This window comes from Balaenoptera acutorostrata, chromosome 11 (genome assembly GCF_949987535.1).
Source record: "Balaenoptera acutorostrata chromosome 11, mBalAcu1.1, whole genome shotgun sequence".
Lineage (NCBI taxonomy): Eukaryota > Metazoa > Chordata > Mammalia > Artiodactyla > Balaenopteridae > Balaenoptera > Balaenoptera acutorostrata.
In genome coordinates, this window is record NC_080074.1 from 65311556 (window position 1) to 65328731 (window position 17176).

The following is a 17176-nucleotide window of genomic DNA, read 5'->3' on the forward strand; positions in this document are numbered from 1 at the left end:
CCCGCAGGTGCCCTGGCTGCATGCCGTGTATGCCGTGCTGGGAGCAGGCGTGTTTACGTTGGTGAGTGTGGCCTCCTGGGGACCCTGCCTTCTCAGCCTCCCACCATCTCCTCAGGCCCCTCCACCATCCCTATCTTCCTCATAGTCCTCTTCTCTGAACCCTTGTGAAGGACCAGTGGGCGCAGAGGGGCTCAGTGCTGCTCAGGTCTCTAAGACAGACCAGCTGACCTGGGCAGAGGGGCAAGGAAGCTTGTAACAACAGGATTGACGCTTTAGACAGAGCTGGGAAGAGGTACCCCTGGCTCCTGGGGAGGTTCAGTGCTGCCTGTGGGAGTGGGAGAGTGAGGGTGTCCCAGCCGCATTGACTAAGTTAGTCCTTGCTCTGCTGGGAGTAATCTGGGAAGGCTTCTTGGAGCAGGGGAGATTCCAGGTACCCTGTGACAGATGCACTTAGATTGAGCTTGTCCTTGGCTGTCCTCACCAAACTGAGAGTGTTAATGATGATGATTATGGTTGTGATAACAATGATAGCTGGTATTTATTGAGCACTTGCTTCTCCCACAGCAAGCTCTGCACATATACTGAATCCTAACCATAACTCTATAAACTAGGTTCTATTGTTCTCAGATTAAGATGAGGAGCCTGAAGCTCAGAGACTTTAGATGACTTGCAGACAGCATACAGCTTCCTAGGAAGTGGAGGGTTAGACTGGGAATATGCACAGATGGCCCCAGAGCCCCACTCAGGGTCTGAGGCTAGGTGGGGAAGGGAGTGGGGTGGCTGGAGGCAGATGCCCAGGAGATGGAAGGTGACCAGGGGCAGATGTCTTCCTAGAGCAGCCCAACACAGGCCCTTTGCTCAGTGGGCTGCCAGCACCTAAATGTGATGGTGCTCCAGGGCAAGCGTGTGTTGGTGACATCTTCTTGCGGGGGGCGGGGGTGGCATCCAAGGTAAACATCCACTGCCAGAGGGAGCAGTGACCAGACTCTCCTCTCCCTCCCTGGTGTTTTCAGCTCAACTCAGTCTGGTCAGAGTTCTGGGCTTCATCACAGGTTCCAGAGGCTTATGGCTGACAGAGTGGGGGAGCAGAGATGGGGGGAAAATAGGGGGTCAGAACTATGAGCAGAGACTTTGGGGGTGTGGATAGGGATCGAGCCAGGAATGGGGGTGTGGTAGATTCATTCATTCATTTCCACAGGTCTTTATTGAGCACCTACAATGTGTGAGGTGGGTGCTGGGTGCCCAGGACGCCACAGTCAGCAGGAAGAGCACAGTGCATGGTACATAGGGGCACTCAGTAAATATCTATGGAGTAAATGGCCTCCAGGCTCAGAAGCTGAGGGCTGGACAGGACTGAAAAAGGGGTCTAGTGAAACTTCAAGCCTCTCATCTTAGAGATGAGAAAACTTAACCCCAAAGAAGTTAAGTGATTTTTCTAAGGTTTCCCTGCAAGATAATGGTAAATCAACTAAGTGTGATTGTCCTTGGTCAAGACTAGGGTGACCAACTTATCCCAGTTTACCCAGAACTTTCCCAGTTTTAGCACTGAAAGTCTCACTTCTTGGGGGAACCCCCTAGGAGCTCCAAGGTTGGGCAAACCAGGATGGTTGATGATCCTACGACACTAACTTCTCTGGCCCCTGATCAGCACTCTTTCCTCCACACAGTACCTGCTAAAGACAAATTTTGATGAAAAGGTTGGGGTGGGGGGTGGGTGTCAGCTAGGAGGAAAGGAAGAAGGAGGGTCAGACTGAGGGGAGGGAGACTGGGGAGGCCTCAGAGGACAGCGTTTGCCAGGGACAAATGGAAGAAGAGGGGTCCGTGCCGGGCAGAGTGGGAGGAGGGTGAGCGCTGATGGAGCGTCAGGGAGTTTACTTGGCTTCGCGCTGATCAGGACATAGCATGTGTGTCAGCTATGCGGGGAGGCTGTGTGTACAAGTTGGGTTGGATGAACAGTAATCCTTTAAATTTGTTTAATAATCCCTTGCATTATTAGCATAATAAAAATAATCGCAACCATCTATTCCACCCTTTACATTTTACAAAGCACTTTCACACCTATTACCTCACTGGATCGCCATCACAACCCAGGAAGGGAGGTAGTGCTGCTGTTAGACCTGCTTTCTACATGTGAAGAGCCGCTTTCCACATCTGAAGTCCCGGGTGTTAAGGGGCTGGCACAGGGTCCCACCTCCAGTAAGGGGCAGATTTAGGACAGGACCCAGGTGTCCTGTGCCCAGCCTGGTGCCCCATCGTCCCCCTCAAAGAGGACAACTTCTATTGGCTTGAAGTGGGGAGAGGCTGGGCTGATCTCTCCAGCAATGTTCCCCCTCCCTCTCTCGCACCATCAGTATTGCCCTCTCTACTGGATTATTTCCATCTGCATAGAAACAGGATGTAATTTCTCCCAACTGAAAAAACAGCAACACACAAAACACTCTTAACCCACATCTCCCTCTAGCCCCGCCCCAGTTAGAGCAAAGCTCCTTAAGATGGAATCTACACTCTCTCCAATTCCTCTCCTCCCTTCCTCCCTTCTCTCTACTCAGTCCTTCTCCCATTCTCTCTTACCCTCTTAAAAGTGCTCTCTCCGCGGTCCACAATGGCCTCCCTGTGACTGAATCCAGCGGTCATTTCTCAGTCCTTATCTTGCTCGACTCTCAGCAGCATTTGATACAATTGCTCATTCCCTCCCTCCAGAAGCATCTTCTTCACTTGGTATCCAGGAACCAGCTCTCCTGGTTTTCCTCCTGCTTCCCAGGTCACACTGGAGGGCTCTGGGGCCATGGACCATCCACACTCACTCCCTAGGGCATCTCAGACTGTCTCAAGACTTTGAATACCATCTTTTATGATGATGACCCTAAATTTTACATCACCAGCCTGGAATCCCACACTAGACTTTCCAATTGCCTACTCCGTGTCCACATTTGGAAATCTACTAGGCACCGCAAACTTAATGTGCACAGAGTTGAGCTCCTACTCTTCCCCTGAACCCCTGCTCCTCCCACAGCCTTCCTTGTTGCTGTAAGTGGCAGCTCCATCCTTTCAGCCACTCAGGCCAAATGCCTTGATGACACCTTGACTCCTCACTCTCCCCACACCCCACAGCTGGCCCAGCAGCAAATCCGGTTGGCCTCACCTTCCATCTAGAATCTGATTGCTTCTCTCCACCTTCACGGCTACTTCCTGGTCCATGTCGCCATCACCTTCCACCTGGATTCTTGAAATGGCCTCCCACGGGTGCTGCCCCGACAGTCCGTGTCCCACACTACAGCAGCTAGAGTGATCCTGTTAAACATTAATGAGGTCAGGTCATTCCTCCGCTTGGCCTCCAGCAATCGCTCTCCACTGCCTGCAGGCCCTCCCTGACCTCACGGCCTCCCGCTCCCCGTCACCCACTCTGCTGCTGCCACGCTGGCATCCTTGCTGCTCCTGAGGACGGCAGGCTCACTCCCAGCCCAGGGCCCCTGCACCCGAGGTTGCCTCTGTCTGTTCCTTCCCATCTGCTCACAGCTCCCTCTCTCCCCTCCTTCAAGTGTTTGCTTTATTTACAATCTCTTGTGCTGAGTGTGTACACACGCACATGCAGGCACGCACACATGTTGCTCCCTACGCCCCTGTTTCTCCATAGCACGTCTCATCCTCTGACATACTACACATTTTTCTGGTTTATTTATTGTTTGTCTCCGTCCAGCAGAATTTAAGTTCCTTGAAGGCAGGGATTTGGGTCTGGCTTGCTCATCGCTGCATCCATGGTGCCTAGAACAGTGTGTGGCGCACAGCAGGCACCCCTAGATGTTTGCAGAATGAACAGACGCCTGAGAGGCCAGGTCCGGCTGAGGTGCTGTCAGAGTGAGGCAAAGAAAGCATGGGTGCGTAGCTGACTTAAGCATCAGTCTTCTGTGAGTCACAGGGGGGAGGAACCACTGCACCTAATTACCTGTTAATGTCTTATTAGGAGAGCAACACTGCGACAGTTTTGGGTTCATCTGGCAGGTTATGTAAACAATGGTTAGGAGCACGTGACATCAATGCCCCAGTCCCATCTCCTGCCCTCTGCCACCTGGCTCAAAGGAGGGACGACCTGCAGCCCGTCCCCTGGGTCCCATGGCGTGGGGAGAGTTGAGAAGGGGCTGCTAGACTCATTCCCCTCCCTCCTCTCAGTGTCAGGTGGGTGGAGACCCACAGAGGCCCAGCCCCATAAGAACTAAGGTCCCCATTCCTCCCCATTAACCTCAACTCAGAAGGTCCTTGACCTCAATCTGATCCTGCTTCCAGCATCACTTCTGTCCTTTGGAATCTGTGGTCCTGTAGCTTCAACCCATCCCCAGAACCAGTGCCCAGCACCCCTGGTCTCTCCATCTGCCCATCCTGGCATCTCCTATCCTAGCCGATGGAGAATTCTCAGCACCATGAGGGGCCGTTCCAGCACTGCAGCTAGGCAAGAATTTCACTCAGTGATCCCTATCTTCCTTGCTGCCTCGAGGAGGATGTGCGAGAAAAGGGAGAAGACAAGTGTCAGAGGCGGGCCCAGATCCCAGTGAGAACCACCCCAACCCCCAGCAGCCTGGGCCTTGGAAGGGCTGTGAGCAGCAAAAGGTTTTCTCCTAGAGACCTCAGCCCCTCCCCCGAGGCACCCTGCCATCTTTGAGAGCAGGGCCGCCCAGATGGAGTAGGCTGAGACTGGGGAGGTGGGGAGCCAAGGCCTCTTAGGGCCGTGGTCCTGCCTGCAGGCAGGGGCCCCTCCTGGGCCTCACCCCGACTAGCCTTGGCACATTCTCAAGAGGCTTGGGTGTTCTCCCTCACCCTACCATGTAACCCGCCTCTAGGCACTTAGACTCAAATGCCAACGGAAGTGGGTGAGTCAGCCGAAAGGTACTGGCCTCAGGCTGGCCCCCTCCTCCTCTCCCCTCTAGTGCCCTCTCCTGGAGTGCTTTTCTGTAGAAGCTCGTGGAAAGTGAGGCAGAGGAACACGAGGGCTGGGCCGGGGTGATGAGGCAAGGTGGAGGGGTTTGGTCAGAGCAGGAGGGTTGAGGCAGGGAGAGGGGGAGAGAGCGAGAGAGAGCGAGGGAGCACAGCTGGCGCCCAGGGCCTGGCCAGCTGGTTTCCTGCAGTGACTGAGCCTCTTTGCCTACATGACTCTGGGCAGGTTGCTCTACCTCAGAGTTAGTCCTTCTTTGGGGAAGCTAAGTCTCCCAGCCACTTAAATCAGGAAGCCAAGCCTGGATACCCAGGGAAGAAACCAGGAGTAGGACTTTAGAAATTAGGTGATGGGCCCAGTGGGAACAGAACTCTCTTCCTGCCTGCCCCATCTGGCCAGTTTGAGGACCTCAGGAAACATCAGTCGCTATGCTTTAAGGAAGGTTAGTGAGAAACCAGATTAATGAATAGGAGAGAGGCTGAGAGATTAGTTAGGAGGCCACTGCAGTGTCCCAGAGTCAGGGATGGGGTGGCACGGAGAGCCTGTGTGGTCAGTACTGGGTGCGTCAGGGTCTGATGGTGTTTGGATGAGTGAAGCTTGGATAGGAAGATGCTTTGTTTGTACAGGTGCTGGGCCTCCAGTGCTGGGTATTGACTTCTGACCATTGAGGGGACACACACAACCGTCTGCTGTCAGTTCCTAGAAGAAAAGGAACACTGAGACTGTGAGCCCTCAGAGTGACAGGGACCTCCCTGCGCTGAGACCCAGAGAGAGCACACCCAGACACACACACCACACACATGTACACACCACACACACATACATACTACACACACACACCACACACATGCATACCATACACACGTCACACATACACACCACACACATACATACTACACACACACACACCCACACACACACCATACACACGTCACACATACACACCACACATACATACACACATACCACACACATGCATACCATACACACATCACACACCACACACACATACACACACACCACACACATGCATACCATATACACGTCACACATACACACCACACACACATACATACTACACACACACACACCACACACATGCATACCATACACACATACACACACACCACACACACGTACACACCACACACACATACATACTACACACTCACACACACACCACACACACACATACCATACACACGTCACACATACACACCACACACGTACACACACCACACACATGCATACCATACACACCACACACATACACACACCACACACAGACACCATACACACATCACACATACACACCACACACGCACACATACCCCACACACATACCATACACACGTCACACATACCACACACATACATACTACACACACACACCCACACACATACCATACACACGTCACACATACACACCACACACCACACACACATGCCATACACACATCACACATACACACCACACACACACATACCCCACACACATACCATACACATGTCACACATACACACCACACACACATGCCATACACACATCACACATACACACCACACACACACATACCCCACACACATACCATACACATGTCACACATACACACCACACACACACACCACACACACATCACACATACACACCACACACACACATGCCATACACACATCACACACACACCAGACACACATACACACCACACACATACACATCACACACACCACACACATACACACACCACACACACATATACATGTGCACACCATATACACATCACATATACACTACATACACACACACCACACACACATACACACCACACACGCATGCATATCACACACACATACATACCATACACACATCACACATACACACCACAATACATACACACATCACATATATACTCCACACACACATATACACATGCATACCATATACACATCACAAACACACTACATACAAACACCACACACACACCACACACATGCATGCACTGTTGGCCGCCAAGCTGGATGAAAGCCCCATTTTTCTGACTCTCAGCCCAGCATTCTTTCTACTCTGTCTCCCTGTCCATTTCACAGATGGGAAGATAGAGGCCTAGAGAGGTCCCCCCACAGCAGGAGGGCCCAGAGAGGCCTTCTCAGCCTCTGTCACCCTGAGGCTAGGCTTTGGGCAGTTACTTCCATCCAGCCCCAACAGGGAATCTGTGTGTCCTGTGAATCTTCCCACAGCATGTGAGGGATTTGGGGAAGAGACTCCAGTCTGCCCCCACCCCACCCCTTACCCTGCTTTTCTAGTGGGGACTGTGATAGATGCCCTGCCTTCTTCACAGTTAGAGAAACACTTTGAAAAGTAAAAATGGCTACACAAACCCAAGGCAGGGGTATCACTTTATTTTAGACTCATCTTTATTTCATTCAGAGTTTAGAGACTCTTTTGCCTCAGTGGTTTACATGAGCCTGAAAGATCCAGTGAGAACCTACTCTGTCCTGCCGCCCACCCTCTGCCACCACAGCAGCCCTGATGCCCACCCGAGGCCTCATCTGAACCCACTCGAGATTGAGTGGATTCCTCTGAGGGTGACAGGAGGGAGGGTGGATTGACCAGTAATTGCTCCTTCGGGAGGAAAGTGCACTCGTGTCCGCCTCCTGGACCTCACCTGAGTCTCACTTCCTGAGACACTAATCCTCAGAAACCAGTGCGCTGCTCAAACCAAGCCTTTCAAACCAACACCCTGACCCGGAGAAGGTGAAAGAAGCCCCCCAGCCCCAGTGCTGGTAGACTGAGGGAGGGGTGATTCAGAGTCCCTGTAGGGAGCAGGGCAGGGGAGCATCTACACAGGCATACAGGGGCAGAGCCGGGAAAGGTGCTATCAGGAGGGCCAGGGGGGCTCTCCAGGTGGCCACGTGCACCCCACCCAAACCACAGTCAAGGCCGAGCTCATCCTCTTACCACTGTGACCTTCGGGCAAGTTACTTGATCTCTCTGTGCCGCATCTTAAAATGAGGCTAATATTAACTATCTCACAAGGCTGTGGTAATGCTTTATAAGATAATATATGAACAGAAAAAAGAAAACAGCCTAGCACCTGGAACATGGTAGTCTCTCAACTACCATGGTCGCTTTCACCCTTATTGTAAATGTTAACCGTATAATTCAGAACACCAGATTTTGGAGCACAGTAGCTGGGTTCAAATCCATTCTCTGCCACATTCGAGCTGTGTGGACTGATCAAGTCACGTCACCTCTCTGTGCTTCTGTTTCCTTATCCGTAAAATGCAGATAATAATAGTACCCATCTCGTAGGTTGTGACTTTTCAGTGAATTAATATGTGCAAAGCAGTCAGAAAGTGCCTGGCATGTCATCAGTGATCGATAATATTACCTGTTAGTAGTAGTCAGTTGCCCTAAGGTCATAGGCAAGCTTTGAACCCAGGTCTGTGCGACTCCCCAGTCCATGCTCTTAAGCGCTGTACTACACGCACGCCCTTCCTCTTTCACATACCTTTTCACACTGCTCCCCTTTTATCTTGGGCCAGACTTTCTGGCTCACATGGCTGCCAGACCCTGTTCCTTTGGTGGTGGTGACCCACCTGGGAGTGCTCCCCAGGACCCAGGGCTGCATGCGGAGGTCGTCTGTGCCATTTAAACTTTTGACACCCAGGTCGCTGAAGACAAGAGGAGTATCTTCTATGGGCCCCAGGCGGGTCTCCACTCAGCTCCCCTCTCCTTGTCCTGCATCCCAACTGAGGGCACAAGGGCTTAAAGCTGGTAGTCTCTTTTCTCTGGAATCCTCAAAGCCCACGCTCACCTTCTAGCCCAGAAAGTGGGGGCGGAGCCAGGTGGGCCCAGCGCTCCCTGCATCCCCCCAGATAGCCTGCTAGGCTCTTGGCCATGAGCTTTGTTTACACTTCTCACCTCTTCCATCCTTCTGCACAGAGATACACACACACACACACCCCACGCCCCAAAGCAGTGTCACATGGTGGAAACAGAATGGGACTGTCTGTCCTCTCAGCTGTGTGAAGTGGGTGAGTCATTTATACTCTCTGGGCCTCAGTCTCCTCAGCTCCATGATGGAGATGATCATGCAATACCTGTCCCAGGGGATTATGGTGACAGTTAAATGAAAGAGTTCACAAACTCTTCTTTTGTGTTACTTTAACCTTTCTCTTAATTTTTTCTAATATAATGTATGAATACACTTATTCATATATTTCATTTTTTAAAACCTTAAATAATATAGATAAAGCAAATGTCATTTGGCAGTGTAACAGCTGTGGTCAGTTGTCTCTCATTCCATACCTTTCTATATGCATTTTATAGATATATGCTACGTAGGCCCCTATAACATATAGTTTTGTGAGGTTTTTTTGTTACATAAAGGGGCTCATGTGATTTGGATTTTTCTGCAAGTTGTGCTTTTCTCGTAAGAGTGTATATCAGAGATGTTTCTGCTTCAGCACTGCTGCCCACAGTTTACTTCACAATCCCCTGGTTGACAGAGGTTGGGTTTGTTTCCAGGATTTCACTGTTAGAACCAAGGCTGCCGTGAACAGCCTTGGGTGTGCTGCTTTGAGCCCTTATGCTGGCATTTCTGTAGGATGGACATGGTCCACGTATATTTTTTATGCTGATTCAACACATTGCAACCCCAGCTCTTTGTATTCAGTGCCTGTTTGTTGGTGGCTCTGAGCTACCCTTTCCATGGCATGGCTCCCCCAGAGCCTCTCAGCCTCATTTCTGGGAGGCCAGCAGACATAAGCCTGGATGAGGCAGGGTCAGGCCGAGTGTATGGCCGTGGGACCCTGACCAGGTGCAGCCCTGGCCAATAGGGTGAACCAGGAAAGTCTGCCTTTGTCTCCTCTGCCCTCTGTGCGTGCTTCCTCCCTCCCTTCAAGCCCACCCTCCCCCCTTCTCTGTCGGGATGTAGGAGACAGGTAATCTGGTTCCAGCTAGATAAATGACCATCAGCAAGTCACTCACCTGCTCTGAGACTTCTTTCCTCATATTTAAAATAATAAGGGTGAATATCCACCTCCTAGAGTGAATTGGGCAAGTGAGATAAAGGACTAGCGCGTGAAAAGACGGTTCAGATGTAAGTTAGTAGCGTCCTCGTCCAGCTCCTGCCTCTTGCCCCTGACCCACATGCCCCTCCTGCAGGGTCTTGTATCCAGTTGCCTTGCAACTCAAGCACCTGCTGTCCTCTTTTTTTTTTTTATGACTTTGTCAGGATTGGGGAATTTTTTTTTTTAATAAATTTATTTATTTTACTTTTTTATTTTTGGCTACACTGGGTCTTCGTTGCTGCGCGCGGGCTTTCTCTAGTTGCGGCGACCGGGGGCTACTCTTGGTTGCGGTGTGCAGGCCTCTCATCATGGTGGCTTCTCTTGTTGTGGAGCACGGGCTCTAGGTGTGTGGGCTCCGTAGTTGTGGCCCATGGACTTAGTTGCTCCTTGGCATGTGGGATCTTCCCGGACCAGGGCTCGAACCCGTGTACCCTGCATTGGCAGGTAGATTATTAACCACTGCGCCACCAGGGAAGTCCCCTGCTGTCCTTTTAGGTGTCAGTGGTCAATCTGGTTGTTAGCTCTCAACTGAGATCTTAGCTGCTACGATGTTAACTATGACCAAGATATCTGCTCTCAGCCAACATGTTAGGGAACAGTGCTTATCACCCAGGGAGATTATCAAGTTACTTTCCCCTATGTGAGTGCATACTCGTAATGTAATCTCTGATCATGTCTTTTGCTTTCATGTTCCCTGCAACATAGTAGATGCTCAACAAATGCTTCTGGGAATAAATGAATGGAAAGCCTTCAGCTGGCTTACAGGCATGAGGTTGCAGTGATGGGTGTTACTGGGCAGTGGGGTTGAAATTTGTGGCAGGCTCTCGCAGATAGCCCATGTAGATAAGCATCCATGGCCATTGGCCAAGGACAGGGGCAGAAACCATTTCATTCCTCTTTTCTCCAAGAGAAAAGCCAGCTGGCTGTTCTAGGAGGCTCCTAGGAGAGGCCACCCCCAGACCGGGTCAGGTCCAAGCCTTCTAGTTGAGAGATTCAATTTCATTAGCTCACCCAGGGGTGACCAGGCTCTGGGAAATCAACCAAGCAAGCGACTGATTGGTAAGCCAGATCAGCAATTTATTAACTTATGCTGGCAGCCGTGACTGCTAAGCAGCCTGTAGCATTGAGTCAGCCCCTCTCCTTGCCTGTTCTTGCTACAGGAGGAAACTTTACCTGGCAATCCAAATCAAATTGAGAAGGAGCAGAGTAGAGTGGAGTAAAATGACGCTGAAGAATAACAATAGGGGCTTCCCTGGTGGTGCAGTGGTTGAGAATCTGCCTGCCAATGCAGGGGACACGGGTTTGAGCCCTGGTCTGGGAGGATCCCACATGCCGCGGAGCAACTGGGCCCGTGAGCCACAACTACTGAGCCTGCGCGTCTGGAGCCTGTGCTCCGCAACAAGAGAGGTCGCGATAGTGAGAGGCCCACGCACCGCGATGAAGAGTGGCCCCCGCTTGCCACAATTAGAGAAAGCCCTCGCACAGAAACGAAGACCCAACACAGCCATAAATTTAAAAAATAAATAAATAAATAACAATAGTTGATGACACATACGCTGTCATACATTTACCCTCAAAACCACACCATGGTGTGGTCGTCATTACTGTCCCATTTTGCAGGTGAGGACACTGAGGTCAAGTGGGTGATAGCTCCAAGGTGTAGAAGCCCAAACCCAGGCGTTCCGACTCCGGTCCTGTATTCTCACGCCCTGAGCAGGGCCCCCTCAGCCCTGGCTATGGTTCTCCATTTGCCTGCTGTTAAGGCTACACAGCTTCCCTAGTGACATTTCTGCCTCCTTGCTGAGTGGCAGGAGACCTGAGTCTCAGCAGCAGCGCACACAAGCTCTCAAGAGGGCACCTCTCCTTCTGCAGATATAACAATAAAACTGCACTAATAGCCACCATTCATTAAGTGCTTACCATGTGTCAGGCACCTTGCCAGGCACCTTGCACGCATTATCTCACTCTCACAACATCCTCAGGAGGCAAGCACACTCATCTCCCTTCTGCCGAGGTGGACTCACGGGCTCAGAGCAACTAAATAACCTGGCCCAGGATCCCAGAGCTAGTGAGTAGCAGAGCTGAGACTGGAATCCAAGTCGGTCTGACTTTCAAGCCCACACTTGTAATCACCCCCACCTCCCCACCCTCAATGTGACATGCCTTGATGTCCCACATGCTGGAGCTGCTCCCTGTTGGAACCTCTGGCCCCTGGGCTCCAGCCTCTGTCCATCCATCCCTTTGCCCCACTGCTCCTGCCACAGTGAATTCCTCATTCTGCACACCACCGCCCTCACCTCCAGGGCTTCCCCAGGCCTGCTTAGTCTAGCAAACTCCTACTCATACTTCAAGCCCCAGGGAAAGTGTCACCTCTCCCGGGCCACCTTCCTCCTGCCCAATCAGCCCTAATTATGGCATTTACCAGGTTTTATTGTAATCATCTGTAAGTGTCCCCCACTAAGTGGTGAGCCCCCGGAAGCAGGCATGGCGTGGTGTTCCTCGTTGTCTCTGCAGCTCTGAGCAAGTCACTGGGGCTCTTGGGGGAGCCTGTTTCCTGGTAGGAAACACATTAACCCTGGGTGCTGCCCATAAGCTGCAGAGCAGAATGGTTAAATGAGGGGGCTCTGGAGCCAGCCTGCTTGGGTGCAGATCCTGGCTTTGCTACTTCCCAGCTGTGTAACCTTGGTTAAGTACTGAACATCTCTGAGCCTTGGTTTCCTCTAAGAAAGGTAGAATCCCTACTCAATAGGGACGTTATTAGGACAAAGTAGGCTAATGTCTGTAAAGCACCTAACAAGTGCCTGCTCCCTGCTCACTGTTACATGGAGCATTCGTTCATCCTCTAAGAGTAGGGCCCTGAGGGAATGGCAAGAAGACTATGCCTCCGCTTGAAGGTCCCCTCCTCCAGGAAGCCTTCCCTGACCCCTGACACACTCACATTGGTCAGGTTCCTGTTATCAGCCCCCTGTAGCACTTTGTGTTTCTATTTGTTACTCACCATACTAACAATTACTTTCCCGCTAGACTCTAAGCTCTATGAAGTCGGGGTTCTTGTCTGTCTTGTTCTTTGCTGCATCGGTGGCTGGCACATAGTAGGTGCTCAGTAAAAAAGTGTTGAATTAGGGATGGAAGGTGTTGGGAAAGTGCCATATTCTGGGTTGTCACAGGAGGGTCACTGAGCAGCCAGGCAGCCCGTGATAACAAAATTGGGGGTGGGCCTGGGCTGGGACACTGGGCTCCCTTGGTCAGTGTCACAGTGACCAGACCTGACCTCTCTCTCTCTCTTCCCCCTTCCCTCAGTTCCTGGCATTTGACACCCAGTTGCTGATGGGTAGCCGACGCCACTCGCTGAGCCCTGAGGAGTATATTTTTGGAGCCCTCAACATTTACCTGGACATCATCTATATCTTCACCTTCTTCCTGCAGCTTTTTGGCACCAACCGGGAATGAGGAGCCCTTCCCACCACCCCCCCCTTCCTTCAGAGAATGCCCCCTTGCTGGTCCTCTGACCCTCCCTGTGCTCCTGCCAGCCCAGATATAAAGCTAGCTGCCAGCCCAGCCTTTGGCCAGCCTGCTCACTTCCCTCAGCCAGCCCTCATCCTCACCCTCTGCAGCTTGTACCCATGCCATCAGGGGCCCTGCGGTACCCAGGTCACACCATCCCCTGTGCCGCCCCTTCCCCCCAGTTATATCTCCCAAACTGAGACAGTCGAGGCTGGAGGTTCCTCTGGGTTTGAGTCCCCAAGGGATGAGTGGGAGAAGCCCAGCAGGATTTCAGAGGTGGGAAAAAGATCCCAGGAAGCCTGGCCGAGGCCTGCAGCCCCACCATGATTCCTCCTGAGGCTGCCACAGCTGTGGGACTATGGGGCACACTGTCCTGTGCCCACCCCCTGCCTCCTCTCCCTCCTTCCAGGTTAGGCTTTGACATTCGGTAAGAAAGGGGTGGGGAGGACAACTGGGAGACAAGATGTGGGTGCTCTGCAGTGGGGGGGACGGGGATAGTGGGTGAACAGGATGGCTGTTCCAGGCTGCCCGTCTTCTCTCAGCTCTGGGACCAGCGGCTTGTTCTAGGCACCTGAGCCCTGCAGCAGAGAGAGGGGCAGGAAGCCAGTGCCATCCGTGCTTGCCTTGGTTTACCCTCCTGGGTCATGACACAGAGCTGTTGGGGCAGGAGGTGGGGGCAGGGGCCCTGCTACTGAGTGGGGACCTGTCCTGAGGCTCCAAGGGAGTTGGGAGCAGGCAGCCAACCAACTGGGAGGCCTGGGCTCTGCTGCACCGCCGACTCACCCAGACCTGCATCCTCCTGGGAGGCGTGGCAGGACTGAAACCAACATCCGCTCACGTCTTCTCTTAAACTCCCAGGCTGCTGCCACAGGCCTGAGGCTGAGTGAGGGCTTGGGCCCTGGAGGACTGGGTATTCTAGGGAAGGGAGGCTTATCTAGCAACTGAGCCAGCCCCATCAGGAGGGAATCCGGCCCTGCCTCCAGCCCTTCCCCACGGTCTTTCTGCCCATCTAACTTCCTAAAACCTCCCCCATCCTCTGCCAGTTGCTGGCTTATCCCCAGTCAGGCCTCCTGAGGCCTCCATTGGCAGTGCCCGTGTCCCTTCTCCTAGCTTCTCTGGCCACTCAGGCCAGAGGTCTAGGCCGTTTCACTCCTTATCTCCTCATCTCTCCAATTTGGAAGCCGTCCAGCTGATGTTAACAACCAGGGCAAGTCCCTCCAGCTGGTCCCCATGTGATGGGGTCGGGTCTCCTTATCAGCCTCTGGGCGGCTGAGATCTCAGGCATGGTGTGCGTCAGCCACCCAGCCCCCTGCAAGTCTGCCGGGGAGTGGACCAGGGGGCCACACCTGGGGGAAGCGTGCAGCCTGCCCTTGCTAGCGGCTAACTGGGCCAGTGGAAAGTTACTGTGTGGAGTCAGGGAGGTTCAGAGTGGATACCTGGACCCTTCCCTGGCCTCTCCCTCCAGGGTTGCCTCTCTCCCCATATGCCGGTGGCTCTGTTTGCCCCTGGGGGTGGGGGGATAACTAGGTATGTTATCTACGTGTTCCTGATCCCTCCCTCTCCGCCCTTCCTATTTCCAACTTTTAAGAAATATTGCAGAAGCATTTGAGGGTTTGTTCCATCTTGGGTATGAGGAGAGAGGGAACCAAGAATGGATGGCGGTGTTGGTGTGTGAGATAAAGGCAACTGGGAGCACAGGTGGGACGCGCCCTGCGTGCTGGTCCAAATTAATCCATCACGGCAACCCTGCGAAGGTAGTACTCAGCGCATCCCCGTTGCAGAGAGGAAAGCTGAGGTGATGGAGAGGCTTGGTCCAAGGTCATACAGCTAATAGACTGGATGGGGGCTGGAATGAGACTGGATGGTCAGGCCCTGACAGCTCGGGGGATTCGTTGTCCTCGTTACCACCCCTGGCCTTCCATCCCCACCCCACCCCAGCTACCACCACCAGATTTTGTACTCTGTAGTTTCCACCTTCTAAACACAAGCTGGGAAGCAGGATTCTGGTGTCTGATTTCCAGCCTCATTGCCAACAGGCTCATGGTATTAAGCAAGTGTTTCTTACTGACTGTGATTCAGTTTTCCTATCAGCAAGATGGAAGACCGTGGCCAGAGTGCCGCAGGGACAGGCACCAGAACACTTATTTGCACGGACTTCCTTATCCAGTTGCCACCTCTCCTCCGAGGTCCCCTCGATTCCTCTCCTAATCTCCAGTTCCAGTACTAGAGGGGTTACTTCTCCCACCCCTTGCCCTGTAATTCTCAGCCTGGGCTTTGGTCATGCTTCCCAGAATCCACTTGTCAAAACCCTCCTCTTCCTAGGACAATTTATGCAGAAGTTGGGGACTGAGAAGCTTTTCCAAGGCTGAGCTCCAAAAGCATGAAGGGGGAGGCAAGCACTCAGCAATAGACAATGTGACGAGGCAACTCAGGGCCATCGCACAGCAGAATATGCTGCGGAGTCTCCTATTCTGGGTCCTGAGAGGGGTCCAGGACCAGGGGTCCAGGTCTGAGCTGGCAGCAGAGCCAAGGCTGAGGCTCCTGGGTTCCACCTGTACTGAAGCCATGAGGCACCCCAGGGACACCTGGATGGGTCTTGGAAGGAGGAAGGGTGGGGAACAGGAATGCAGGATTACAAGAAACAGAGAAACCGAAGCTGGGCAGGTGCCACAAGCTGCAGAGGAGGAGGGAAGCCTGCTTCCCTGCCCAGGAAGGGGTGGGTTGGATTTTATAAAACTGCAGGCAGCCAAGAATCTGACCATCTGTGATGCAGGTTAGAGGTCTTTTACTGAGGGGAACACAGAGCAAAAGATCCTCTCCTGGGGATTGTAGATGGGGGGCCAGGGAGGTACACACAAGTCCCTGGCCTCTAGCACCGATTCCCAGGCTCAGGTGTGGCTCCTGTATCGCCTGGGGAAGCCCCTGGAATCTTGGTTCTGCCATCCTCAGCTTTTGCTCCTGGGGGCATCAGGATCAGACAGACACCCTTGTTCCAAAAGGCTCCGCCTCTCCCTCCCCGGCTCACCTGGGATTTCACTCAAGCACTTTGCTGCCCCTCAGTGGCTGCCTGAGGAAAAGCAGGGCCTGGTTCTGCAGGCGAGAAGCAGAAGGATGTGTGGCCTGAGGTTTGCGGGCAGGATCTGGCCACTGGCCTTCGTTTCCGGCTCTTCTTGGATCACCCCAGACCACCCTCTGCCTCAGCCTCCTGCTGTTCCCTTTAGTCCAGCCACTGTCGTCTCTCAGACACTGTTTACCTGTCTGTTGGAAACCACTCCTGTGCCACCCAGGCCCAGAGCTTTCTCTCGAGTGTCTGAGGGCAGAGACACACCCCCAGAAACAAGCCCTTCAGGCCTCAGCTCCTCCAAGTTTCCTGGGATCTGCGCTGTTCCTTTCCCTGGCCTCACCTTCCTGGTCCACGACTGACAGGAGATAAGAATAAAAGTAATAATGACACCCGAACCTTCTCCTTTGCCTGCCTTTTGCTCGTCCCCTCGGATGGCTCAGGGAGTGTGTGTGTGTGTGTGTGTGTGTGGCAGTGTGAGGGGTTCATGCCAGAGCTGCTGCTCCTAGTGTAGCTAAGTGAGAATTAAATCTCCATGTTCCACACTGGCCCTCCTGTCGATATACATAGACCCTTGGTGGAGGCCCTTGGGATCCTTGCACCTGTGACAG

The 17176-nt window shown here is 52.8% G+C and overlaps 1 protein-coding gene across 1 annotated transcript in view; it reads left to right on the plus strand.

The window, feature by feature from the left end:
* The window catches only part of FAIM2 (Fas apoptotic inhibitory molecule 2), a 33841-nt gene extending 16878 nt beyond the window's left edge, over window positions 1-16963 (plus strand). Inside the window, exons 11-12 of the mRNA XM_007179329.3 lie at window positions 8-61; window positions 13301-16963. Of these exons, the coding sequence (XP_007179391.1) occupies window positions 8-61; window positions 13301-13450 (204 nt within the window). The 3' untranslated portion in view covers window positions 13451-16963. The remainder of the gene's footprint in view (window positions 1-7; window positions 62-13300) is intronic.
* The last annotated feature ends 213 nt before the right edge of the window (window positions 16964-17176 follow it).